General features: G+C 39.9%; 3 protein-coding genes across 12 annotated transcripts in view; 1 reads left to right on the top strand and 2 right to left on the bottom strand.

Moving 5' to 3' along the window:
• Nucleotides 1-7,300, bottom strand: part of L2HGDH (L-2-hydroxyglutarate dehydrogenase) — a 53,903-nt gene extending 46,603 nt beyond the window's left edge. For 2 of the 4 annotated variants that reach the window (XM_067028480.1, XM_059057093.2), the window contains exons 1-2: nt 7,080-7,283; nt 670-785 (exon numbers count right to left, since the gene is read on the bottom strand). In XM_067028480.1, the coding sequence (XP_066884581.1) occupies nt 670-785; nt 7,080-7,219 (256 nt within the window). In that variant the 5' untranslated portion in view covers nt 7,220-7,283. Of the gene's footprint in view, nt 1-669; nt 786-7,079 lie in introns of all 4 variants that reach the window. The other 2 variants (XM_059057089.2, XM_067028482.1) reach the window with 2 other exon arrangements.
• A 45-nt stretch (nt 7,301-7,345) lies between these two features.
• On the top strand, nt 7,346-19,628 carry DMAC2L (distal membrane arm assembly component 2 like). Of its 4 annotated transcripts, none has more exons than XM_059057117.2 (5): nt 7,346-7,453; nt 13,153-13,264; nt 14,747-14,955; nt 15,519-15,690; nt 17,454-19,628. In XM_059057117.2, the coding sequence occupies exons 2-5, from the start codon at nt 13,158-13,160 to the stop codon at nt 17,566-17,568; spliced, it is 603 nt and encodes a 200-aa protein (XP_058913100.1). In that variant the 5' UTR covers nt 7,346-7,453; nt 13,153-13,157; the 3' UTR covers nt 17,569-19,628. The 4 variants fall into 4 exon arrangements, 2 of the variants coding, with proteins under 2 accessions (XP_058913100.1, XP_058913098.1); XR_010839565.1 differs by having other exon boundaries at nt 7,361-7,453; nt 14,747-14,989; nt 17,454-18,876; XR_010839566.1 differs by having other exon boundaries at nt 7,361-7,453; nt 14,747-14,989; nt 15,522-15,690; nt 17,454-18,782.
• A 1,229-nt stretch (nt 19,629-20,857) lies between these two features.
• Nucleotides 20,858-27,383, bottom strand: part of CDKL1 (cyclin dependent kinase like 1) — a 56,938-nt gene continuing 50,412 nt past the window's right edge. For 2 of the 4 annotated variants that reach the window (XM_067028485.1, XM_067028486.1), the window contains exons 8-10: nt 24,571-24,627; nt 23,240-23,395; nt 20,858-21,039 (exon numbers count right to left, since the gene is read on the bottom strand). In XM_067028485.1, the coding sequence (XP_066884586.1) occupies nt 20,932-21,039; nt 23,240-23,395; nt 24,571-24,627 (321 nt within the window). In that variant the 3' untranslated portion in view covers nt 20,858-20,931. Of the gene's footprint in view, nt 21,040-23,018; nt 23,396-24,570; nt 24,628-27,383 lie in introns of those variants that run through there. The other 2 variants (XM_067028487.1, XM_059057103.2) reach the window with 2 other exon arrangements.

The raw sequence follows: 27,383 nt of genomic DNA, 5'->3' as shown, positions 1-27,383 counted from the left end.
GAAACAGGTTAAGAGAAAGTACACGACTCATTCAAAACTTAAGAAGTGGGGGAATACACTTAACAGTTGAAGCTATTAGAGACCACTATTTAAAATTCTGCCTCAGTTTGTTCTTATAGTCAGAGCACTTCTAGTCTCCCGTAGCAGCCAACCATGGTGTCTGTGTCACATCCCTCCAGTCCATCTCTGACTTCAGCTACAACTTTGGTGCACAAACCGCCCCCCTCACCACCAGCAAACCACTTCGAGGGTCCACTACAGCTCTCTGCCTTCTGCTCCAGGGCCTTTTCTAATATTGGGGGACAGAGGGACTCAACACCCTATGGACAATCCTCAACCAAAGGGACAGAAGCTGATGGATAAATAAGCACAATCCTGGGAAACAGTAGGTAGCTCCTCGGAGGTCTCAGTGGAATTAAGTTCACAGCTGCAACCTGGATAACGCACTCTCACAAGGTTTTTCCTCCTTCCCTGTTTACTCTCCCCACCTCCTCACTCCTGCCTCCTCGGACAACCTTGAAAAAAATCACCTACACCCAAATCCTAGTCCTAGGCTCTGCTTTCTAAGGAATCCAGACTGGGACACTAACATCGACATTCAGCATGAAAGATGTAGAAGTGACAAAATGAGCAGGTGCTCAGGTTAAGCAACACTGAGAACATACATACCTAAATCTTTCTCCTTTTCCAGAACACCAATGGAAAGAGCTGGATGTCGCAGGATGAGTGCTCTGGCAGAGGCAAGCCCCACAATTCCGCCACCAATAATGACTACATCAAATGAGCTTTAAGAGAAAGCCACCTTTAAAGTAATGCATGTTCACAATAGACTTTATCAAACTTGATATTTTCATCATCAACTGACAATTAAAGTATTAATTAGTAATCATTAAAATCAAATGTTTATTGGGCTTTGTGATATTTGGCTTTATACTAACGAAGAAACTTTTAAAAGTCACATGGATGTATAATCAGCTATAGCCAGCAGGCAGAGTGGCTAGTTGCCCACGCTGCTCTAAGTCTCTATAATACTCTGCCTAACCTGGCTACTCTGTTAACTGTCACACTCTCTCCTCTACCATCTATTCTTTAAAATTTCAAGTGTAATATTCTTGAGGATAAGTTAACATTAAGTCTTTAACACCTAGTGTACAAAAAATTATAAATTTTTATTCTGCTGAGAAGGAAACAGTCAGTGAGAACATCAAACTTAAGGAAATAAGTGGTCCAGAAACGGGCTCAGAACCAATTTTAGCCATAACTCTGATTACACAATCATTTAAAATATTAGAAAGGGTATGTATAGTCTATCTAAATCCAAAATGAGAAGCTTAAAAGATTACCATAAGCACTGATCTCATGGTCAACAAATCTAGGTTTTATAGGGACATGGCCTATCTTGCTTCTTCACCCCACTTATTTTTTTTCACCCCTACTGCATTATATTCTTTTCATCTAAATCTTAAACATCATCTGTAAATATTTCAATATGTTATTTCTAAAAGGGCTCTTTAAAAACACACACACAATGTCATTATTCTAACCAAAAAATTCAGTTTTTAAATATCATCAAATATTCACAATAAAACTTTTAGAAGAAAACATAGGAGAAAATCTTTGGTATCTAGGGCTACTTGAAGAGTTCACACCAAAACCATGACCCATACAAGAAAAAAAAAAAGATAAACTGAACTTCATCAAAATTAAAAAGTTTTGCTCTGCAAAAGACTCTGTTAAGAGGACAAGAGGACAATGAACAAATTGGGAGAAAACACTTGCAAACCACTTATCTGACAAAGGACTCATTTCTCAAATATATATTAAGAACTCTAAAAATAAACAAGTCAAGACTTCCCTGGTGGCGCAGTGGTTAAGAATCCACCTGCTAATGCAGGGAACATGGGTTCAAGCCCTGGTCCGGGAAGATCCCACATGCTGCAGAGCAATTAAAGCTGTGCACCACGACTACTGAGCCTGTGCTCTAGAGCCTGCGAGCCACAACTACTGAGCCCGCATGCCACAACGACTGAAGCCCGCATGCCTAGAGCCCGTGTTCTGCAACAAGAGAAGCCACTGCAATGAGAAGCCTGCACACCACAATGAAGAGTAAGTAGCCCTTGATCTCTGCAACTAGAGAAAGCCCGCACACAGCAACGAAGACCCAACAGCCATAAATAAATAAATAAACAAATTTATTAAAACAAGTCATTTAGAGAATAGGCAAAAGATATGAACAAACATTCATCAAAGAGGACAGATATATAGATGGCAAATAAGTACATGAAAATATGTTCAATACCTTTAGTCATTAGGAAAATGCAAACTAAAACCACAATGAGACATCACTACACCCCTATCAGAATGGCTTTTTTTAAAAAAAATGATAACACCAAATGCTGGTGAGGATGAGAGGAACTGGATCAACTCACACGTTACCGGTAGGAATGTAAAATAGTATAGCCACTGTGGAAAAACAGTATGGCAGTTTCTTAAAAAACTAAACATGTACTTACTACATGTCTTAGCAACTGCACTCTTTGGCATTTATCCCAGAGAAATGAAAACTTACGTTCCTACAAAAATCTGTACATAAGTGTTCATAGAAGCTTTATTCATAATAGCCAAAAACTGAAACAGCTCAGATACCATTCAACTGGGGAGTGGTTAAACAAACTGCAATACATCCATATCATAGACTGCTACTCAACAATTTAATGGAACCCACTATCAACACAGGCAACACCTTAGATGGATCGCAAGGACATTATGCTGCATGAAAAAAGCCAATCTCAAAGGGTTATATACTGTGTGATTCCACTTATATAACATTTTCAAACTGACAAAATTATAGAGCTGAAAAATAGATTCATGGTGGCCAAAGGCTAGAAAGGGTGGAGAAATGGGATGTGACTATAAAGGGGTAGGTAACACAATCTCTGTATTGATGGAACATTTCTGTTTCTTAATTGTGGTGGCAGTTACACAAATTAACACATGCGGTTAAATTGCAAAGTAACACACACACAAATGAGTGCATGTAACAGCAAAGGAAATCATAAACAAAATGAAAAGACAATCCACAGAATGGGAGAAAATATTTGTAAATGATGCAATCAACAAGGGATTAGTCTCCAAAATTTACAAACAGCTCACGAGACTCAATATCAAAAAAAACCAAACAACTCAAAAATTGGGCAGAAGGTCTAAACAGACATTTCTCCAAAGGAGACATACAGATGGCCAACAGGCACAAGAAAAGATGCTCAACATCGCTAATTATTAGAGAAATGCGAATCAAAACTACCATGAGATATCACCTCACACCAGTCAGAATGGGCATCATCAAAAAATCTACAAACAATAACTGCTGGAGAGGGTGTGGAGAAAAGGGAACCTTCTTGCACTGTTGGCGGGAATATAATTTGGTACAGCCACTACGGAGAACAGTATGGAGGTTCCTTGAAAAACTAAAATAGAACTACCAGATGACCCTGCAATCCCACTCCTGGGCATATATCTGGAGAAAAACAGGTTCAAAAGAATACATGCACCCCAATGTTGATTGCAGTGCTGTTTACAATAGTGAGACATGGAAGCAACTTAAATGTCAATTGACAGATGAATGGATAAAGATGTGATACATATATACAATGAAATACTACTCAGCCGTTAAGAAGAATGAAATAATGTCATTTGCAGCAACATGGATGGACCTGGAGATTATCATACTAAGTGAAGTAAGTCAGACAGAGAAAGACAAATATCATATGATATTGCTTATATGCAGAATCTTTAAAAAATGACACAAATGAACTTACTTATAAAACAGAAACAGACTCACCGACTTAGAGAACAAACTTATGGTTACCAGCGGGTAGGGTTGGGGGAGGGAAGGAGTTTGGGATTGACATGTACACACAGCTACATTTAAAACAGATAACCAACAAGGACCTTATGTATAGCACCAGGAACATTGCTTAATATTCTGTAATAAGCTAAATGTGGAAAGAATTTGAAAAAGAATAGATACATGTATATGTATAACTGAATCACTTTGCTGTACACCTGAAACTAACACAACATTGTTAATCAACTATGCTCCAATATAAAATATAAATTTAAAAAAAACATGAATTCACTTGACATCAGATTTCTAAATTGTGACACTGAAATCAAGAAGTCAAGGGAGCATTATTTTCAAGGAGAAAAAAAGGACTTCTAACCTAGAGTTAAACTATCTCTTTTATTTATTTTTAAAAATTTATTATTTAGTTGTTTTTATTTTTGGCTGTCTTAGGTCTTCGTTGCTACGCACGGGCCTTCTCTATTTGCTGCGAGCGGGGGGCTACTCTTTGTTGCGGCGCGCGGGCTTCTCATTGTCGTGGCTTCTCTTGTTGTGCAGCACGGGCTCTACACGCGTGGGCTTCAGTAGTTGTGGCACGTGGGCTTAGTTGCTCCACGGCATGTGGGATCTTCTGTGCCAGGGCTCAAACCCGTGTCCCCTGCATTGGCAGGTGGATTCTTAACCACTGCAGCATCAAGGAAGCCCAAACTAGCCTATTTAAATATGAGGATTCAATAAAGATATTCTTGGGCAAACAAGGCTACAGGAACTTTAACGTGCAAGAGACACTGCAAAAAATATTCCTGGACCAAAAATTAATGAGTTAAGTTATCAACTAAAGAAGTTAAATATAATAAAGAAAAACAAACATATATAAACATGTATATATAATATATAAAACAAACATATATATAACAAAATATAATAAAGAAGAAAAATCTTTTATTTGAAAAGATTTATAATGTAGACAAACCTCTGGCAAGAGTAATGGGGGAAAGAGTGAGATGACACAAATAAATAAAACAGAATAATAAAGAAAAGATACGTAAAGACACAACAAGGATCTTAAACATAATCAAAGAGTATCATGGAGATCTATATGTTAATAAATTTGATAACATAGATGAAATGGGGTGGGGGACTCCTCAGGCAAAATTACTGTGGCACAAAGAAATAGAAATTTTGAATCAATCACTATAAATTAAAATAGTCATCAAAAGCTTTCTACCTAAACACACACACATAAATTTTACCAAACTTTCAAGGAACGGATAATCTCTATCATCAAAGATATTCCAAATTTTTTAAAAGGCTGAAAACTCCCTAACTCATTTTATGAAGCACACATGAACCAGGTTCCAAAACTGGTTAAGAAGTACAAAGAAGCATTTTCTATACCAGTAAGATCCAGCTGAAAGAATAATATAAAATAAGATACTATTTACAATAGTGACAAAGCAATAAGGGAATCTAAGAATTAACCTAAGAAAAAAGAACTTCACAGAGAAAAATTTTAAACTCTATTAAATAACAAATGAGGGACTTTCCTGGTGGCGCAGTGGTTAATAATCCGCCTGCCAATGCAGAGGACACGGGTTCCAGCCCGGGTCCAGGAAGATCCCACATGCTGCGGAGCAACTAAGGCCCTGTACCACAACTACTGAAGCCCGCGCGCCTAGAGCTCGTGCTCCGCAACAAGAGAAGCCACCGCAATGAGAAGCCCGCGCACCGCAACAAAGAGTAGCCCCTGCTGTCTGAAACTAGAGAAAGCCCCTGCGCAGCAACGAATACCCAATGCAGCCCCCAAAATCAACAAATAAATAAACTTTAAATAACAAATGAGTATCCATAAATGAAAAGATATGCCAAGTTCATGGCTGGGAAAACTCAAAATTATAAAGAAGTAAATCTCCCCCAAATCTATCTACCTAATATAATTTCAATAATATTTTCAAAATAATATTTTAAGATACTAAATGTTATATAGAATAAAGGTCTGTAAGTAGTAAAGCAATTTAAAAAAACAAACAAGTGCAAAACTTCTAAAACTGATGAAAATCTGAATAAGGCCGGTGGATTGTGCTAACGTCAATTTCCTGGTTTTGATACTGTTATTACAGTTATGTAAGGTGTTGCTGGGGTAAATTGGGTGAAGAAGGGTACGTGAGAGCTCTCTGTTCTTTTGCAACTTCCTATGGATCTATAATCATTTCAAAATAAAAAGTATAAAAAGAAAAAATAAAAAGTTTAAACAAAACCTTCACTAACCTTACCCTTCTACCCTTAAAAAAAAGGTTCCCAAAAGAGCTGTCTACAAACCCCCACGATGAATCATAAATCCTATCCCACTCTAATCCCCCTCCAATTCACTAATACACAGCAGCCAGAATCAACTTCTGAAACATCAACATTTAATCACTTCTTTAAAACCCTTTAAAAGCCTCCCAGCGCTCTTAGAATAAAATTTCACGTGTAGTTAAAACAAAAACTGTGCTGTGATGTAACCCCTCTCCGGTGTCATTCCACACCATCTCTGTTCCGCTAAGCTCTAGTCACACTCATCTTGCCCACATTCTAGCTCCCGAAACAGCCAAGACCTTTCCAGCTTTGAAACCTTCGCATAAACCATTCCCTCTACAGAGAGCAGAGAAAAACAGTAGTTGCGAATGTGGTCTCCAAACTTCAAATCACAGGACGCTGAATTCTGCAGGGTTTGATTAGCAACTAACTGAGCTGCTTCTCACAGGGGCAACTCTATGCAGCATGCGTGTGCCAGGAACTGATTGATATAAGACCGGTTTTAGATCTTCCAAGTAACATCAGGAAGGCCAGCGAATAAACAGCGTATTTGACTGCTTACATTGTGTTACGTCCTTTAATCCTCAAAACGACCACTTAACGTGAGAGACTAGGACCCTATTCACAACTGAGCCTTTAAGGAGCTTAAGTAACCCGCCCAGAGTTGAATAGGAAGTGGCGGGGTTGTATTCAAGGCCAGAACTGTTCTTGACCTCTACTCAACACTGCCTTTCTTATTCTTTTCCTCTCGCCCACAAACCTACAGATGGTCCAGGCAGGTAGCTCCTGGCATCATAGGTTGGAGCCCGGGATTCACAGGATCCCGACACTCTCCCACGCCGAGGACAGGTAAGTAGCGCAGGGGCAGAGGTCCAGCATGAGGCACCTCTGAGAGAAGCAGCGCAGACCGCGGGGGGTCGGGCCAGCGGCTACTCACCTGGTGCTGGCTCTGCGGCCACCTTGGCACAACAGCCAGGCCTTCCCGGGCACGGGCGCGCACGACGCGGAAAAGCCCCCGGGAAACCCCCCGCGGGCTAGTCCGCAGACACTGCCTAGGTAACGTAGCGCTAGCACCATCGCCTGCGCCTCCTCCTCTGCCTCAAGCCCCAGGAGCCGGCCCTTGAGCCCTACACTGCCCAGGTCCAGGCGCTCTTTAGCCCCGCCCCCAGGCAGAGGCCAATGAGGGGCGCGCCTTCGCCCCACGTGAGAGCAGCCGCCAGTGGCCAATGGACTCGCGCGGCGGAGGGCGAAGGGCAGGCCGGCGCTGCCGTGGACGCTGGGGACGCTAGCTCGCTCCCTCCTTTTGACGCTGTGAGTAGAGAAGCTAGGCCCCGAGTGGGGCGGGTCTAGGGTGGTGGTTACCCTCTGCCCTTTCCCTTCTCCCATCGCTAGGCTGACTGAAAATCTGGCCCGCCGAGTCGGGCGTCCTCGATCTTCACTGCCGAGCGGACTCGGTGCCGCGGGAAAAAGTCGGGATGATTATGGTGAAAACTGTCGTTTGGGCAGGCCCAGCGGCCTCCCTTCCTCCCGCCAGGCCCCGCCCCACGTCACTCGAGGCTCCGCCCCTAAGCCCCGCCCCCTCAGCCCCGCCCCGCGTCACTCCAGGCTCCTTGCAGGGCACCGAGATCTCCAACCCGGCTCCCACCCAGTGGAGTGGCCACTGGAGAGGCGCTCGCTGTCCAGCCCTAGCTCTCTCCGGAGGGAGGCTCTGTCATGGCAACGCCTGATAGCCTGTAGTCTTCTGGACTTCCATATATGTGGCTCCTGGCGTGCCATTCATTCATTTATTGGTCCTGTAAATGTCGAGCGCCTAGATGAACCAGACAGCTCGGTCTCTGACATCATTTAGCAATCTATTTCCTTTTAAAAAATCCTGGACCGAGATATAGTTTTAAATATGCTGTGCGGGCCTGGGAACTCACCTAGGACTCACCTGGGACTCACCTGTGCAGGTCACTTCACCCCTGTTTGTTTATCTGTAAAATGAGGGAAGTGGACCGTGTAATGTATGAAAGACCTGTGTTAAATTACGTGATCCTTTATCACCATGCCTGTTTAACTAACATTTGTTCTCTCTGCTTGATGGAAGTTTAAAAATTTTTAGGGTCAGGACAGCTGAACAAAAATAGAATCATTTAACTTTATTGCTGGAAGGACTTATACTTGCCTTTGTGAATTTGGCTCCAGTTATTAGTCGGGTAGCGTGGGGAAGTCATTTCACCTCTTTGCCTCAGACCCTTCTCTGTGAACTAGGAGTAATAGCAGGATCTCCTTCATAGGACTTTTGTGTGGATTACATGAGATAAGTCTCATCAGATGTTAGCACAGTAAAGTGCTCAATAAAATGATGGCTTTTATTATGTTTATATGGTTTTATCACCTGAACAGTTGTACATATTTTCTTTATTTGCGAAAATAATGTGGAATGTTGCCTGCTTGTTCATCACAAATAAAAAAAATAAGAAATGGTTATTTTGTTAGTTCAATTTTTTAGTTTTAAGCTAATTGTACATTCCCATGCAGTTGTAAGAAACAGTAGAGATCCTGTGTACCCTTTACCCAGTCTTCCCCAATGGTAACATCTTGTAAAAGGATAGTACGATAACTCAACCAGGAAATTGACATTGACACAGCCCATGGATCTTATTGAGATAACCGCAGTTTTACCTTTGTGCATGTATTTAGCTCTGTATAGTTTTTATCACATGTGTAGGTTTTTTTTTTTTTTTGGCCGTGCGCCGTGGGGCTTTTGGGATCTTAGTGCCCCGACCAGGGATTGAACCCCAGCCCTTAGCAGTGAGAGCTCAGAGTCCTAACCACTGGACCACCAGGGAATTCCGCATGTGTAGATTCTTGTATCCACCACAGGCAAGCTACAGCACAGTTCCATCACCACCAGGATCCCTCAGTTGTCCTTTTATAACTACACCTCTCTTCTGCAAGGCACCCTCTTCCTTGTTCTTGTCTCCCTTTCTAAAATTTTGTCATGCCAAGAATGTTACATAAGCAGAATTATACAGTATGTAAATTTCTGGAATTGGCTTTTTCACTCAGCATAATCCCTTGAGATCCATCCAAATTGTTGCATGTATTGATAGTTCATTCTAATTGCTGAGAAGTATTTCATGGTATGGATGTACCACAGCATGTTTAACCATTCACGCATTGAAGGACATCTGAGTTACTTTTAGTTTTTAGCTATTTCAAATAAAGCTGCTATGAAAATTAGGGTACAGCTTTTTGTGCGAGCCTGTTTTTGCTTTTCTGGGATAAATGCCCAAGAGTCCAATTGCTGGGTCATATGATAAGCGCATGTTTACTTTTGTAAGAAACTGCCAAACTGTTTTCCAAAGTGGCTGTACCATTTTACATTCCCACCAGCAATGCTGAGTGATCCAGTTCCTCTTCAGTGTCACCAACTTTTGGTACTATCACTATTTTTTATTTTAACCATTGCATGGGATGTAGTTGATTTGTTACTAGGTTGAGTACAGAATTATACAGTTCTAGGGTCTGTGGTCAGGCTTTCATGGGTCAGCCCAGAATAGTGACTTTTTTACTACACTGTGATTTTGCGCACATGCTTCTTAGTTTAGCAAAGTGAAAGAACTCAAAATACACATGCTCTTTTTATAAAATTTTCTCTGCTTACCTTCTCTAGGCTTGACTGTACATTAATTTGTTTCATTTAGATAATCTCACATCAAGAGCTCACCTTACATTCATTCACCCTGTAATGTCTTTGGCTAGAGACATTTGTGTTCCAGCCACCACCCTCCTCAGCTAAGAATTCATGTTCATTTTCCATCTAGGTCAGAACCTATGTGAAATTAGTTCAATGAGTGTCAAGCAATATTAGCCTAAGAGTGGCTTTTGGAAACTTTGCTTCTCATTTCTAAGCAATTGCTCTGCTGTTCTATTTCACTAGACTCTAGACACCTCAGGAATAAGAATTGGCATCAATAATGGATGAATTTGCAGTGAAGTGGGGTTATAATTTGGGGAGAAAAAACTCCCCAGTTCTGACACCACCCACCCCTCTCTTCACACTTTTACTGCCCTCAAGAACGAGTTGGCTAGTTCAGTCTTTTTGACCACTAAAATAGCCAACGTTTTGAATAGCCCACCTAAGTAATTATGCTTCATATGTAAAAAAAGAACTTCCACTTAAAAAAAAAAACACTTGTTTATATGCAAATTGGGGGACTCTCCGTATCCTATTTTGAGTCACACATTAGAGGTCTGGTCTTCTCTATGTCGTGAACATAATAGCAACTTTTAGAAACATCTGTTACAAACTTATGGCTCTAAGCTGTGTTATGATAGTAAGAAGAATTTTTAAAATAATTTTAATTCCTAAATTATTTATCACAGCGGTAATTTAGTAGTGGTTATTTTTTAACTTGCATTTCACTTTTTCTTTTAATTTATTAAAGCTAAATTCATCAACTCACCACCAGAGGTCTCCTCTTTCCCTCTAGAAAGCATTCTCAGAGGTAGCTGCTTGAATTCATCTGAAATGCCTAATATCAATTAACAAAGTAGCAGTTGAGAATGCAAAAACCTACCAATTAGTTTTTTAATTTATTGCTAAATAAAAACTTAATTTTCATGTTTAAATTATTTAAATATAATATCTAATATTTTTAGAGACCATAAGCTGAAGTAAATTTGGTTTAATCTTTCCCTTAAGCTGAAATACAAGGTGGGCCAAAATGAATCAAGTGAAAGTAATTTAGTTTTCACAAACCTCTCTAATTTACCCACTTAATGAGTTTCCCTGGTTTCTGCATAACAATGTATCACCCATTGAAGATGATTAATTGCCAAATATTTATTAAACTTGCATTAGGGGTTGGTGCTGTGCTAGGTGCTAAGAAAAATGGAAATGAGTAATATGTGATTCTTGCTCTTCCTTTTGCCCTTCATACTTTTCTTTTTTCTGCCTAACTGGAAACTCTTAATCATCCTTTGAGACCCATCTCAGAAGACACCTCTAGTATGAAGCCTATCCCTCACTCCCTTCTCTAAGCTCTCACAGAACTTGTCCATACCTCCATTAAGACATCGTGTTGCATGTTATTCATTTGTTTGTATGTCATCTATACATATGTGGTACATATACTACACATTCTATGAGGACAGGAACCATGTTTTTCTCGGTCTCTCCTGTGTTGTTGTTTTGTTTTGCTTCTGTCTTGCCATTGAATCTCTTGCATTTAGTATAGCAGACATTCAATATTTATTGCATGAATGAATGGATGGATGGAGGTGGCATTTGAGTAAGGTCCTGAGGTTGGGGAAGATTTCCATAGGATTCTGGGGGGCGGGGAGGGATGGTAAATGAAGGGAACAGCCTGAGTTGAAGCCGGAAAGCCCAGATTTGTAAATAAGGTTGGCAGCCAAAGGAGTTACTGAGATGGGCACAAGTGGAGAGAGATTTAACCAAAAGCTGGAAAGGGCTGAGAATGTGGGAGGAAGTAGCAGGGGGAGAAGTTTGCAGTAATGAAGGCAGAGTGATGATGGAGAAGGGATAAAGAGGCTAGTAGGTGACCCCAGGGTTCTGTCCTCAGACCTCAGCTCTCTTTGTTCTACAACCCAACATCCCTGGGCACTTCCTCAGCTCTAAAGTAGTTCCCACTCAGGCCTCTTTCTAGTCCTCTTCTTTTTCCTGAGTTCTAGAACCATCCAATGACTGAGGAAAGAGCCCTGGACTAATAAGAGAGAAAACTAGGTTCCAGTTTCAGCACTGCTAACAATTAGCCATGAAACATTGGACAAGTCCCTTTAAACACATGCGTTTATTAATACCCCACTTTGTTCCAGAAAGGATTTAGGGTGTCAGCAAGTTACTTATTTTCAGGGCTTCAGTTTCCTCATCTCTAAATGACCCTCAGTCTTGATGCTGCTGTCTGAGTAATATTTCTGAAGCATAGTTCTAACCATGCCAGTGCTCTGTGCTAAAATCTCAATGATTCCCAGCCACCTGCAGAAGACAAACTTTCTGGCTGATCATGGGAGACCCTTCCCGATGTGACTGTGACCTCTTCTCATGACCCCCATGTGCTGAGCCAACTGAACTACAACATGCCTTAAAGGTTCCTGCCTCAGCTTATCACCTGACCTACATTTTCCTGGCATCTTTGTCTATTGAAATCCTTGTGTGTCTTTAACTCTTTTGAGGTATTTTCCAGGTTCTATCATTTATTTTAACTACCTGGTAACTTGTTTTAGCTCACTCCACCCTGCATTAAGTTGTCAGCTCCTCAAAGGCAGAGACCATGTTTCATTTATCTTTGTTTCCCCCCCACCTGGCGTCCTATCAGAGAAACTTGAATTGAAATAAATCAGGTTGAGACCCAATTCCAAAATCGCCTTCTCAACTCATAGTTTTGGGTTTTTACAGCTGGAAATCATCTGAGCAATTCATCTCATTTTACAAATGAGAAAACCAAGGGTCAGAGAGGTGAAGTTACTTGCCCAGTCTTTCCCAGCTGCCCTTGTACAGCTCTTGCTTTGCACTGTTCTGGGGACACTACTTGCAGCCTTGTGATAGGAAGATCTGTTTCCACGACTCCTCTCCTCTTCTGGATGTAAGTGTCTTAACCTTGACACATTGCTCCTTAGGTGATTTTAGTTTGTTATTTTGGTATTGGAAATGTAGATCGGGACTGGAGCTGGTTTCAGTAAATTTGTAGATGCACTGCCTGAATGGACACCAGGTGGCACCACTGCAGGCTGACTCCAATTGAGGAGTAAACAAGTAGGAAGAACAATGTCAAGGCTGGAAGGAACCATAGAGACCATTCAATTCAACCTCTCATTTTTGCAGCAGAAGAAACCAAAAAACAGACAGGAGTAACTTGCTTAATAACTATTGAGTGGCAAGTGAGTCATCAGCTTTATCAGCACAAGAGCACTGACTCTAAAGTTGTAAAGTCAGTTACTGTATGTATGGGACTCTGATTGCCAGCTGATGATCTAATGTGAATACTGTTTTATGTGTCTAGATCAAATGATGCTGTTTGGAAAAATTTCCCGGCAGTTCTGTGGCTTAAAGAAACTCCCGAGGTCACGTGACTCCCGATACTTCTGGGGCTGGTTGAATGCAGTGTTTAATAAGTAAGTTACTCTAACTAAAGTGAAGAAACGTGGGAATTGTTACAGCTTGATGAGTTCCCAGTAACTAATTTGGTTATTTTTTGTGTTTCACATGTTTTTTGTGTCGTGCGTGCAGTACGATCCTAACTTTCTTTTAAAGCAAATAAAACATACAAGCACTGAATAAAGATCAGAAAAAGAGATTACAGAATATTAACTGTCTGGGTTACAGAACTTCAGTGATTCTTCTTATTCATCCTTTCAATGCCTTTCAAGTTTTCTGAAATGAACATTTATTACTATTGTAATCAGAAAAGCTCAGTAAATGTAATTTTAGAATATTTTATTCTATGGCTTCTTAAGGGATGTAGTTAACCTTTTGAATACTATCAAGGGAAATCAAGGTTTTAAAAAGTTAGTTGGGGAACTTCCCTGGTAGTGCAGTGGCAGGGGACACGGGTTCGAGCCCTGGTCCGGGAAGATCCCACATGCCACGGAGCAACTAAGCCCGTGTGCCACAACTACTGAGCCCACATGCCACAACTACTGAAGCCCACGACCCAGAGCCTGTGCTCCGCAACAAAGAAGCCACCGCAATGAGAAGCCCGCGCACCACAATGAAGAGTAGCCCCCGCTCACTGCAACTAGAGAAAGCCCGCATACAGCAACGAAGACCCAACGCAGCCAAAAATAAATATAAATAAATTTATTTTTAAAAATAAAATAAAATAAATAAAAAGTTGGTGGCATGCTTAGAAATATCATTTTGAAACTGACAAAACTAACCTCCTTGTTGCTTAATATAGCATTAATACCACTAACTAGAGAAAAAGGCATATGTTAAAATTAATGAATATCACTTAATGACATTAATTTGAACAAAGGTTCAAAATTATTCCCTTTTTCTTTCATTCTTTTTTTTTTTTGTGTGGTATGCGGGCCTCTCACTGTTGTGGCCTCTCCCGCCGCAGAGCACAGGCTCCGGACGCGCAGGCGCAGCGGCCATGGCCCACGGGCCCAGCTGCTCCGCGGCACGTGGGATCCTCCCGGACCGGGACACGAACCCGCGTCTCCCGCATCGGCAGGCGGACTCTCAACCACTGTGCCGCCAGGGAAGCCCCCAAAATTATTCCCTTTTTAATCTTTTGTCATTAATAAAAATGATAACCAAGTGTAGTCATTCATTCAAAACAGATACTGAGTACCTCCTGGTGGGAAGCTATTGTGCTACATACGAATCAATGAAGACTCAATGTCTGCCTCATAAACTCACATAAGAATAACATGCCTTGACAGAGTTCACTTGAAAACAAAAACAAAAGCAAAAAAGGTATCAGGCAGAGCCATTGAGTGTTTTCTTTACATGGATTTCACTAATATATTATCTCTCTCCTCATCATGTGAAGTGAAAAGTGGTTGCTATTCTGTATTTACATTGGTGAACATAGTTAAGAAGCTAGTGATTATAGTAAAAGCTACCTGCTTTTGTTCTCTTGCCAACAGAGTGGATCATGAACGCATCCGGGATGTTGGCCCTGACAGGGCAGCGTCCGAGTGGCTGCTGCGCTGTGGGGCTGTGGTGCGCTACCACGGCCAGGAGAGGTGGCAGAAGGACTACAACCACCTCCCGACAGGCCCTCTGGACAAATACAAGATTCAGGCAATTGATGCCACTGATTCTTGTATCATGGGCATTGGATTTGATCACATGGGTAACTCCCCTATCATTTGTTATGGGAGATGCAGGTGATTTGCAGTGACATTTGGTTGCAGTTGACTCACTGTTAGTCATAGGTGTGTCCTTTTTGCCTTTTTGAGTCCAATCCAGCTTGTTTCTTCCTGTGTATGATATTTATTTTCAAATTAAATAGAGGTTACAAATACCTTTCTCCCTGCACTAAGCTTGTCTCTACATGCCTTTATTCTGTGCTTTGACTTGTTTGTCAAATTATCTTTGTCAAACTTCTGTCATTGAGAAACGCTCACTAATGTAGAAATAATTATATCCACACAGCTTCTGCTTGTGTGGGCATTTCTTTCCTCCAGTGCATTGGGCTTCTGACTGCAGAATGGCCCTGTGCATCAACACAACCTGTATAGTGAATACCTTGTATGGTTAATAGGGTGACTAATCGTTACTGTTTTCCTGGGGCTAAGAGGTTTCCTAGGACTTAGGACTTTCAATCCTAAAACTAGAACAATTCTGAGAAAACTAGGATAGTTGATCATCTTAATGGTAAGTCAGGTTCTTAAACTGTACTTTTTTTTCCCCCAGAAGGCCTACAGCATGTTGAAAAAATAAGGCTATGCAAGTGTCACTATATTGAGGATGACTGTTTGGAGAGACTTAGTCAACTTGAAAATTTACAAAAAAGCATGTTGGAAATGGAAATAATTTCATGTGGGAATATCACAGACAAAGGTATCATTGCTTTGCATCATTTAAGGTAGGTGGTCAGTGCCAAAATGGAAACTTGGTAATCGGAATTTAAAACAGTTGAGAGGTGGTGTCTTTTTTTTAATTCTGAAAAATATAATTTATGAAAATGACTTAACTCTCAGCTATAATATTTTAAAACAGTTTAAACTACCACCTGTAATATGTTATGGTTGTACTGCATTTTTTAGGGAGCATCTTTTAAAAAAAATTGACCTACATAAAGCACCTAGCATGGTTCCTATTACAGAAAGCTTTCAATAAGCACTAGCTATTATACTTCCTCCCCAGCTTTTAATTTCCCCTATGTTCTGCCAATAACCTCAGCATCACAGAAGTCTGAGAAATCTTAAACATTAGAACCAAAAGTACTAGATTGTTTATCTCTTATATTAGTTGAGGCTTTAAGGCTTCACCTTTTAATACACACTTGGTTCCTTTAAGAACTTTCCCAATTTCTTTTCCTTTCTAGGTTAAGATTCATATTTTTAAAATTCAATTTACTTAAACTAAAAACAAAAACATGAAACTGTTCACCCATTTCTTCCACTCCCCACCCTGTGCCTTTGGCAACCACCAATCTGTTCTGTGTATTTATGAGCTTGCTTATTTATTTTTAGCTTCCACATATAAGACATCATACAATATTTGTCTTTCTCTGACTTAATTCACTTAGCATAATGCCCTCAAGGTCCATCCAAGTTGTTGCCAATGCAGAATTTCATTTTTTCATGGCTGAATACTACATCATTGTATACATATACCACATTTTCTTTACCTAATCCATCAATGGATGCTTAAGTTGTTTCTGTATCTTGACTATTGTAAATAATGCTTCAATGAACATGGTGGTACAGATACCTTTTCGAGTTAGTGTTTTTGTTTTCTTCAGGTAAATACTGAAAAGTAGAATTGCTGGATCATATGGTAGTTCTGTTTTTAATTTTTTGAGGAACCTCCATGCTGTTTTACATATGACTGCACCAATTTACAATCCCACCAACAGTGCACAAGGACTCCCTTTTCTCCACATCCTCACCAACACTTATTTCTAGTCTTTTTGATAATGGCCATTCTAACAACAGTGTGAGCTGATATCTCATAGTGGTTTTGATTTGCATTTCCCTGATAATGATGTACAGTATCTTTTCATGTACCTGTTCTCCATCTGTATGTCTTCTTTGGAAAAATGTCTATTCAGATATTTTGCCCATTTTAAAAATTGGATTGTTTGGGGTTTTTCCTATTGAGTTGTATGAGTTCTTTATACATTTTGGATATTAGTTTCTTATCAGATATATGATTTGCAAATATTTTCTCCCATTCAGTAGGTTGCCTTTTCATTTTGTTGATGGTTTCCTTGCTGTACATAAGATTTTCAATTTGATGTAGTCCCACTTGTTTATTTTTGCTTTAATTGTTTTTGCTTTTAGTGTCAGATGCAAAAAAATCATCACCATGACTGATGTCATATTTTATATTTAACATAGAAAGGAGTTCTATGCCATAATATACGTAAAATGTTTGGAAGAATTCAGCAGCATTATTGATGTAATTCAGAACAACTAAACTGTCCGAGGTCTGGCTTACTGCCTAGCAGGAATTTCATTTAAAGTAGTACTCTAAGACTACCGTTCTAAAGGTCATTTTGAAAGTGTAGGATGATATGAACACATTCTGTGTATAGCTTTTTTAAGTAAATTAAGCAATTTATTTTTAATGCTATAAGAGTAAAGGCCAAATTAAATTAACTTTTAAAACTTTCTCTTGCAGAAAGCTCAAGTATTTGTTTTTAAGTGATCTTCCTGGTGTAAAAGAAAAAGAAAAAATTGTCCAAGCCTTTAAAACGTCACTGCCTTCTCTGGAACTAAAATTAGACTTGAAGTAAAATAATGATATTCAGTAAGTGTCTTATTTCCATATAAAGTATCATGTGCAGTTGTTGATCCTAAACAGCAACAAATATTACAGAACTATAGAATGTTATACCACAACATTCTAGCAGAGTCCATCATGTAGAAAGTAAACATTCAGATGTGATTCACTAAAGTTACTAAGTTAGAAGTGAGAATTTAGGTACATTAAATCATTTTAAGAAAAATGCAAACCAGGTACCATTTTAATTCTTATATATTCCTTATTTTATATCAATCCTATATAAATATCTCTTTATATAGATACTTAAGAGTTCTTTAAAATGATTTAAATGTACAACACAGATATTATTTTTAACAGTGATTTGTTACATTTTACTTTAAAGTTATTGAAGCATGTTACTATAAATATACAATTATGAAAAAAACTGAAAGCTAAATTTCAGACTCACTGATGGAGTCAATTATGCAAAGTAGTCAGAGGTTGCTGGGGCATTCATCTTGCTTCCCAGGATTTGCATGCATTTGTCATGATCCTGCATTCCTGTGCTCTTTATACCATGCATCCTTTCTCTGAATGAACAGTTTCTGGCTAATTTGTCTATTTTGTAGGATTAGTCTAGTGTCTTATTAAAACTAGACATAAATACCTGGCTGGATTTAAATAGCTTTGCTGATTGCAGTAGAACAGAGGAAACAATGATGAAGGCCAGCAGAGCTATACTTACTTTCTGCTTAAATTAAAAAACGGCTTCAAACAGAAAAATATAACATGTCAATTAGAAACTAATTTGTATTCCCTCATATATGTTGGATAGTACTTCCCATGAGCTCAAGGGACATCATAAGAAGTACAAGCACAAAATTCACTTTACATCTAGAAAGCAGAGATAAAGAATATCATAGATAGGTATAAACAGATCTTTATTTTTACCTGCTTCAAATGGTCCTGATTCTATTCTTGTTAGTTATATGCCAACTTGTTTGTGGATTTCTGTATGTTTGGTTTGAATATTAATCTGTTGAATATAACCTTGACTGGAGATAATTTTAAAATAAACACTTTCTGTGATGCAGCATTAAAGTAGAAAAATGAATTTTAGTTGTGTTAGGAACCAGCTTATGTAAATAGCACATACCATAAATGATATACTGTTTACTAATATAATTGCCACTGTCATTTTAAAAATCAGAAAATAGTAAATAAAAAATGGTAAGGATGTGGAACAGTCTCATGTGAAACAGTGGTGATTCCATGCTGAAGAAAAGATCAAAGATATGGTTTAATTAAGTATAAGCAGATATTTAATAGAACTCATTAGAAAAAAATGACCACTTCTATCTCAACCTTGTTTGATTACTATGTGATGAAGCAACTGATTGACCACAGGTTAGTCTGGAGCTACTTTTCTACTCTGAATGGTATTCCTTAAAACTACTGGATAAATTAGGCAGTTATAGTCATCTGCCTCGTCAGGTACACTGTTGCGGGTAAGGAAAAACACAAAATGTAAACTATTAGCAGAAGTTGGATGTCCTTCTTTGTCATTTGAATCAAGTCTACATAACAAGAATTAGATTATACTGTGACTAGTATTTAACCCGCTATCAGCTCTATGCAAGAAGCTACATACATTAGGAAGCCTCAGGATATCACTAAACTGGCTGGGGTAGCCAAAATTATTGAACAGATGACAGAATTTGGTGGATTACTTAGCAGTAACTGAATAAGGTCAAATGCTCTCATGAAGAAAATTAACATAGCAGTAAACTGAGAATGCAGAAGAAAGGTTTTGAAGATACAGTAAAATACATCTTCAAAAACCATGGCTGAGGACTGCTAGGAAATAGCAGAACATCACTCAAAAATGGGGTTGAGTTGGGCTTCCCTGGTGGCGCAGTGGTTGAGAGTCCGCCTGCCGATGCAGGGGACACGGGTTCATGCCCCAGTCTGGGAAGATCCCACATGCCACAGAGCAGCTAGGCCTGTGAGCCATGGCCGCTGAGCCTGCGCATCCGGAGCCTGTGCTCCACAAAGGGAGAGGCCACAACAGTGAGAGACCTGCATACCGCCAAAAAAAAAAAAAGAAAAGAAAAAAGAAAAAATGGGGTTGAGCAATAAGAAGCAGACATCAGCTTCATATTGCCCTTGTGTCCAGGGGACAAGGATGAAAAAGCTTTTTGAATAGGATCAATAGGCCAAATCAAAGCTAGTTATATGTTGTCATTTTAAGTATCACTGTACAAAGCTAGGAATTCTCAATAATATCATTTTGGTCTATATTCTTATTAGTTGTTAACTTTTAGTTGTTAGGTTAGTATATACACACACATATATATGTGTGTACACTGTAGATATACACATGTACACATACAGTGTAAAAAGATATTTCAGGGAAAACATCAGCTTATAACCTTATGTCTATTATGAGCCAAGTAAAAGCTCATAAGAAGTTTCTTCCAAAACCCAGATCACTGTAGTCCTGCCAGTATCTCTGTCTCCAAGTCTGAGGCTGAGCTGGAGAGAATGAAGTACTAATTACTTTCAGGCTGGCAGGCCCAGTTCCTGTGAAGCCTGTAGATCTTGTTCTACCCCTGGGTCAGCTGCCAAGCTTCATGCCATTGTTTGCAAGGGGAACTGGGTGAACAAGTGTAGATGGATTATAGTAAATCCATCTTGCCTGCAAAAATGACTAGGATGCATCCTTTACTAAAGGTAAAGACCAAAGTATATGTAAGAAATGTCTATAAATGTATCATTAAATATATAAGCATGTAAATTATAGCCTTTTATGATAATCCATATGATTTTAAATATTTTAAACTTCTCATATATTCAAAAAAGTTTCAATATATAAAAATCAAAAGCTAGAGCAAGCAGGAAATGGAATTTTAAACATTTTGGTTTCAAGAACCTTAACTCTCCTTAAATACGATGAGAAAATCTGAAAAGGCAGGAGATAGGACTCAAAGCAACAGAGATCCAAGGAAACATATATGGGCATTCTGTAATCCATTTTTTCACTTGTTGCATATGGTACAATTGAAGCATAAATTTTTTCATCTCTAATTTTGCTGGAGGTATGGGCGAGTGCAGTAGATAGTTTATATTCTGTCCATAAGCTCAGCTACTTAGATACAACAAAAATAAAAGTGAAAATCCAAAGAAGTTTTTCCTTTCTGTTCTGGACACCATCGTCAAGCATGGAACACTGCGTCTGGAATTTCCCTTCACGTCTTGCCAAGTGGCCTCCCCCAGTTAGTTACTTATGTTTTCTCCTGATGTTTTTTTCAACATTGTGATTGTTTTCAATCAAATGTATGTTTTATTCAAATTAATGATCAATTCTTTTTTTTGTTATCAATCTCCAAGCTCTTCAAATGTTTGGAAAATGGTAGTTAAGTTTCTTGGTGTTATAGTAGTACTTCTTGTCATCCAAAGCTGGGAGGATGCTGCTGCTAGTCAGCTGAGGTAGGTACTGCAACTGAAAATATGAAACACAGAATTACGTTCAATGCCGTACACTTTTTTCATTATTGACAACACATCCAAAAGAGGTAAACAAACAACTTTTCCAGCACAGAAATACTTTTTCTGCACAGAATCCAGGATCTGAGAAAGGACAAAATGTTTAGACTTGGTCTCTGCTCAGGGGCAGAATTGAAGGATGTGGAGCTCATCCCCTCCCATAAATTTGGTCTCTGCTTTTTCTTTTCAACATTTATTTTATACTATAAAGCAAAACATGCACATTAAAGGAAATTTAGAGAATATGAAAAAGAAGGGAAAATCTACATGTTAACATTACTGGAAAAAAGCATAGATTCATGGGGGTTAAGAGCTTGCTGGGACCTTAGGGATCATTTAAGCCAATATCTTGTCTTGTAGTGAAGAAAACTGATGTCTGGAGCACTTAGGTGATTTGCCCACCTACTACCTTAGTTAAAAAGGCAAAACTGCTCCTTTCACGCTGCCGGAAAATGTTTGAATTTATCGTCAATGTCAAATGAAAGTAAGGGAACACATTTTTTTTTTTGTACAGTACTATATGGCCTTAGGTATCTGAAAAACAAGTACTTTTAAATCAAACAATTGGGACCTACAAGCAAAACACAAATTAGTTGGGTTCCCCTAGTCTTTCAAGTAAAAATATTTCCATCAAGAATCTTTATTTTTTTTTAATTGGTGCCTATTTCAGTGGCATTTATGGGCAGGTGGCTCATCCTGAGGTTCTAGTCACAACTCTGCTACAAGTCTCACTTTCTGCCATTGACAATCCACTTTATTTATTTATTTATTTATTTATTTATTTATTGGCTGCATCAGGTCTGTTGCTGCATGTAGGCTTTCTCTAGTTGTGGTGAGCGGGGGCTACTCTTCGTTGTGGTGCACGGGCTTCTCGTTGTGGTTGCTTCTCTTGTCACGGAGGATGGGCTCTAGGCGCGTGGGCTTCAGTAGTTGTGGCACATGGGCTCAGTAGTTGTGGCTAATGGGCTCTAGAGTGCAGGCTAAGTTGTTGCACATGGGCTTAGTTGCTCCGTGGCATGTGGGATCTTCCCGGACCAGGGCTCGAACCCATGTCCCCTGCATTGGCAGGCAGATTCTTAACTGCTGCGCCACCAGGGAAGTCCCACTTTTTAAAGTTTTGATTCCAGTTTCTTTAAAAGAAGGGATGAGGTTTTCTAAAATCCCTTGTAATTCAAGGGTTCTAAGATTCTTGAATAGGAAGAAACAGCAAGATAAGGGGTAACTCTGAGGGAGAAGTCTATTTCCAGTCTGTTTTGCATTAAAAGCATTCTTAATTTTGTAACTCTGGTCTTTTAGGGCCCTGGGTTTCATGCTATACCTGTTCATAATGGACTGTCTACCCTCTTCTCTTCTCCAAACCTCACAAACACCACGCAGGTGCCACTCAGCATACTGGGCAGAGGAGGCTGCAAAGGGAAAGACTAAGGCAAGATAATTTATAGCTTAAGGGGTAGCTGAGCAGATCCAGAAGCAACCAGGAGCAGCCAGCTCATCTTAATTGTGGTTCCAACTACAGTCCATCCTAAATTATTACGGCTTTTGGCTTATGACAAGACACTTAATGTAAGGCCATTCCGCCACTTGACACCAATTACAATTCTCCACAGGCTCCCAGCGTGCAGCTTGGATGCTGTGATCTGGTTAAATGCACTGTTTTGCTGCTGTCACTGAAAGCACTCATCACCACATTTACACTAGCCAACTCTGATGATTACTGGATCAGGGAGGAAAACAGTTCCTTTTTTAGATAAACCTGGAATGTCAAACAATACTGAAGGTAAACATGATGACACAGAGCTAACCGGGATAAGTTTGATTTCATTTTCCAAAGCATAAGAAGCACACTTCTTGTCCCTGGCTGGGACCTGTGTTCATGCACACCAAAAGCCCTGGCGCCTGGCTAGCAGCAGGGAGCTGCTGGGCAAGGTCACCTTTAGGATTCTGGGAGAAGGGCCCTTAGCAGGCAGATGTCTTTGGGACCCTGGTTGGTAGATCTTGTGACCTGTGTGTCCTCATGCAGGAATAAAGGTGCTGGAGCTGCAAGCCACAATTGCCGCCTCAAGTATAGAGTCAGACTCTCCGCACCAGGTGGCAGGTATGAGCTCATTTGAAATTGCAACCTTGGATCCTTCTGTAAAGCAGTGCCCCATTTTTACCTGCGGCAGGTGCTTTCGGCTCTGTCTTAGGGTCTTCCTTGTTGATTTCTCATGCTCTTTTGCCAAATCCCCTATTTCTCTGATGCTGTCAAAATATGGATGCCGCAACAGCTGCTCACATGTCAGTCTCTCGGCAGGATTCATGTGGAGACAGCCCTGAAAGAACAGAAAATACCCTCTTCTTACTTCTTTAAAATTGCATTAACTTATTAAAGTCATTTTTTTTTCTTCTTTGAAAGATTAAACTCTTCAGTTGGGAACAAAAGGGGAGAAAAAGTAGAAAAAACACACCAATCATGACTTTCGTTCCTTCCACAATCATTCATGGGTAACCACATAATGAATTAATAAATAGTTTCTAGGAATAGTAACAAAAAAAATCATTTTCTCCATGTTGTTCTGTTCTTGAGGTGTTTGGCACTCTGCCCTGAAGGAGTAGGATACAATTTTTGAGTTCACCTCAGTGTCTCACTAGAATAATCCACCTAACCCATTTGGTTCCTTGCCTGTACTTAGTAAAAACTAGTTTTTTATTTAAAAAATCACACATGATAAAAATAAAATTTATACAGCATGCAGCAGAGTCTCTCCAGCACTCTAGTTCTTCCATTCTCCCTTCTAAAATCAGTTATTTTAAGTATATTCTTCCAGAAATAGTCCATGTTACAAGTATCTATGTGTATGTAAGAAAGGAGAGGCATAATATACATCTCTTTATGTTACATCATTCTTAACTATTTGCTTTGCCAGTAAATAGGCCAGAGGGCTCATACTTGGATAGATTAAATCTCACAACTACATACCCCAAGGAACTGTCTCATTTTTTTTAATTATAAATGCATCAGTAAATGTTTTAAATACTTTTTGAAATGGGTGGGACATTGTCTGTAACTTGCAAATATTTTAATTGGTACCTCATTTTACATAAGGGCTATTATATTTCTGAAAATGTGTATATAAATCAAGTTTTAAAATCAAAACCTATTTCCAATATACTAGGGAGTTGGCTATTTAAAAGAATCCTATAGCTAAACATTTTTTTTGAAGAAAAGGATCTTTTTGTAAAACAAACCACCCCAATCTTAAATTTCTATTTTGTGTTAATTTAGATTTCAAATACAGTTTAAGTTTATTTAAAGTGAAAAATACTTTCAGATTTTTCCACTGTTATGTGACCCATTTTTAAAACTAGAAAATATGTATACTTTACAAAGGAGAAGAAGAATTCTAAAAGGAACACTTTTCAATCCATGGATTGACATATATCATTCAGATTCCCTAGTGATACAGCTGCCATGTGCTTCCAGGTCTGTTGGAAGCCATGATTTTACCTTTAAGAGCCCCAGGGCAGGATAAGAGATGTTTGGAAATTTTAATTCAAGTGGTTCCTGTTAAAGAAAAGGAAACAGGGATTTTATTTACAGCATATATTCAAATATAAAGTTATCTCAGATTGAATTTCTTTTTTGCGGGACGCGGGCCTCTCACTGTTGTGGCCTCTCCCGTTGCGGAGCACAGGCTCCGGACGCGCAGGCTCAGTGGCCATGGCTCACGGGCCCAGCCGCTCCGCGGCACGTGGGATCCTCCTGGACCGGGGCACGAACATGTGTCCCCTGCATTGGCAGGCGGGCTCTCAACCACTGCGCCACCGGGGAAGCCCTGAATTTCTTTTGAGTGAGAGAAGCATCTTCCTGGCACCTTCTTCGCCTCTTCCACCCTCTGCCCACCCCACTTCCCTGTGTCTGTTTCATAAGCTCCTTCTCTCCCCACTTCCAAATTGCTTTTCCAAATTTTCTTCCTAACCATTAACGCCCTTCACTTCCTGAAGAACTGATGCAGGTAGCAAATTGTGAGGGAATACTAATGAAAGAAAAAAAAAACCAAAACATTCGTCAAGCAATTGTTATTTCCGCCTCAACTTATATAACTTGCCTTGCCTTAGAATAACTTTTGGCATTTATCTTGGCATTTATAGAAAGGGGCTCTGATTATTGCATTTATTGACATTTACATAAAGGGAGCTGCAAAATAGATATTTTTCCCTACCCAGAAAGTGTTTCTTGGTTTTCTGGAATAAACACTGTTCTCTCCTCCCACAAGAGCCTGCTGTTTCCCTGATCATCTACTGTTTAAAGAGTCTCCTTAGCAGACAATTCATCAATCTCCCTTTGGCCCTTTAAGTCTATTTTGCTCCAGTCACAGGCAGGAGACAATCAGGAATAATAAACACTATAAAGTAGAAGGAATGCCAATGTCAGGCAGACAGGCCAGTTAAAGAGATATACAGCTGATAAAGAGGCTAAAGAGGAGGAGAGCTGAGAAATTAAGAGCTAGCCAAGCAGAGTCAAATAAATGACCAGGTGTGTTGTGTGTTTAAAGATGGCAGTTCCCTGGTGCTGCCGTCAAGATTAAGAGCACAGTGTTACTTGGGACAGGGGAACCAGCCAACAACAACCAATTCCTGAGTGTGCAGTTATTCATCACTAATAAGAGTGAGACATAGGAAACTTCAAAACTGAGGCTTTTAAGACCAACAGGGAAAAAAAAAATCCTAAAGCGGATTTGTCTCAGCCTTTGAGAGCGGCCCTCTCCACCCCCATAGCTAAACTATTTCTCTTGCTATTTCTGTGTGTTGAATCTGAGCACCTCTGGGGATTGCCTTGACATTGCTGACACTGAGCCCTGCTGTCTCAGCAAGGACGCCTTGGACGAGGCCGGCTGGTTGGCTGTGATAGGATGGCCCCATCCCGCCTGCTTAGCCGGTTTCCCTGCCCCAGAAGAAAGCAGGCCTCTCTGGGGCAGGGTTCTTGACCCGCAGAGGGACTGGGGCACAGATGTTCAACTAGCACAGCCCCCGCACTGCTTCTTCCTTTGTTTCTGTCAACAGGAAATCCCCTGCAGCACAACCTCTGGAAAACCACAGGAAGCCTTTTACACTGATGAAACTGATGAAACCTGGGTTGTTTCGGAGGTTTCCCCGGTAGAAAAGCGAACAGGAAATCGCTAAGGGATATTTAGCGTGAAACTGGGAACGTCCAGGTCACAAGGGAGCCGGCTGGGTCACCTCCCATATGCCAGGCGTCATTCCTGCTTCTGCGGCCCCTCAGGCTCCCAGCTGCCCCACTTTTCCTATTCCTAGAGCTGCAGGAGCAGGGGTGGCGGGGAAGTGGGAGGTGGGAGACTTCACTGCAGGACAGGCCAAGCGGTTGGGAGAACAGACAGCTCCAGTGGAACTGGATGGACCTTCCACCTGGAAACTGAGCAATGGAGAAGGGTTAGTTTCAGTTTGAAAGTACCTTCTTTAGGAAGTAGGAACTCAGGATCTCACAGACCTTAACTGTGCTTAGAAATGTTTTTGAGTATAATACAGGCTCATTAGAAGACTTTTGAAAATATTTTAAAAACCATAAAGAAAGAAACAGGGCTTCCCTGGTGGCACAATGGTTGAGAGTCCGCCTGCCGATGCAGGGGACACGGGTTCGTGCCCCGGTCCGGGAAGATCCCACATGCCGCGGAGCGGCTGGGCCCGTGAGCCATGGCCGCTGAGCCTGCGCGTCCAGAGCCTGTGCTCCGCAACGGGAGAGGCCACGGCCCGAGTACCACCAAAAAAAAAAAAAAAAAAAAAAAAAGAAACAAACAAATCATCCCACCACAAAGAGACGTTCACTGTTAATATTTTGGTATATATCTGCAACCATTTATTTCACAAACGTAAAAATCTTTGCCTGATTTTCCAGAGGTTGTCAAATTATTTTATATTTATACATGTAAATGTATGTTTTTATTAAATATTTATATATGTAAATGCATGTATTTATTAAAATTATGTCAAATTATATATACTGTTTTGTAACTTTTTTTTCATTTATCAATATGTTGTGGACATTTTTCTTAGGTGATTACATATGAATCTATTTTTATTAGCTATGTGGCACTTCTATTGTAAGGACATACCATAACTTATTTAATTAATTCCCTACTGATGTAACACTAAAGGAAATGATTTCTATTAAAGAATGTCATGAGAAATGCAAATCGAAACTACAATGAGTTATCACCTCACACCAGTCAGACTGGGCATCATCAGAAAATGTACAAACAATAAATGCTGGAGAGGGTGTGGAGAAAAGGGAACCCTCTTGCA

The sequence above is a fragment of the Kogia breviceps genome, chromosome 3 (genome assembly GCF_026419965.1).
Source record: "Kogia breviceps isolate mKogBre1 chromosome 3, mKogBre1 haplotype 1, whole genome shotgun sequence".
Taxonomy (NCBI): Eukaryota; Metazoa; Chordata; class Mammalia; order Artiodactyla; family Physeteridae; genus Kogia; species Kogia breviceps.
The sequence above is the reverse complement of the archived record's forward strand: the minus strand, read 5'-3'. Positions and strand labels throughout refer to the sequence as shown.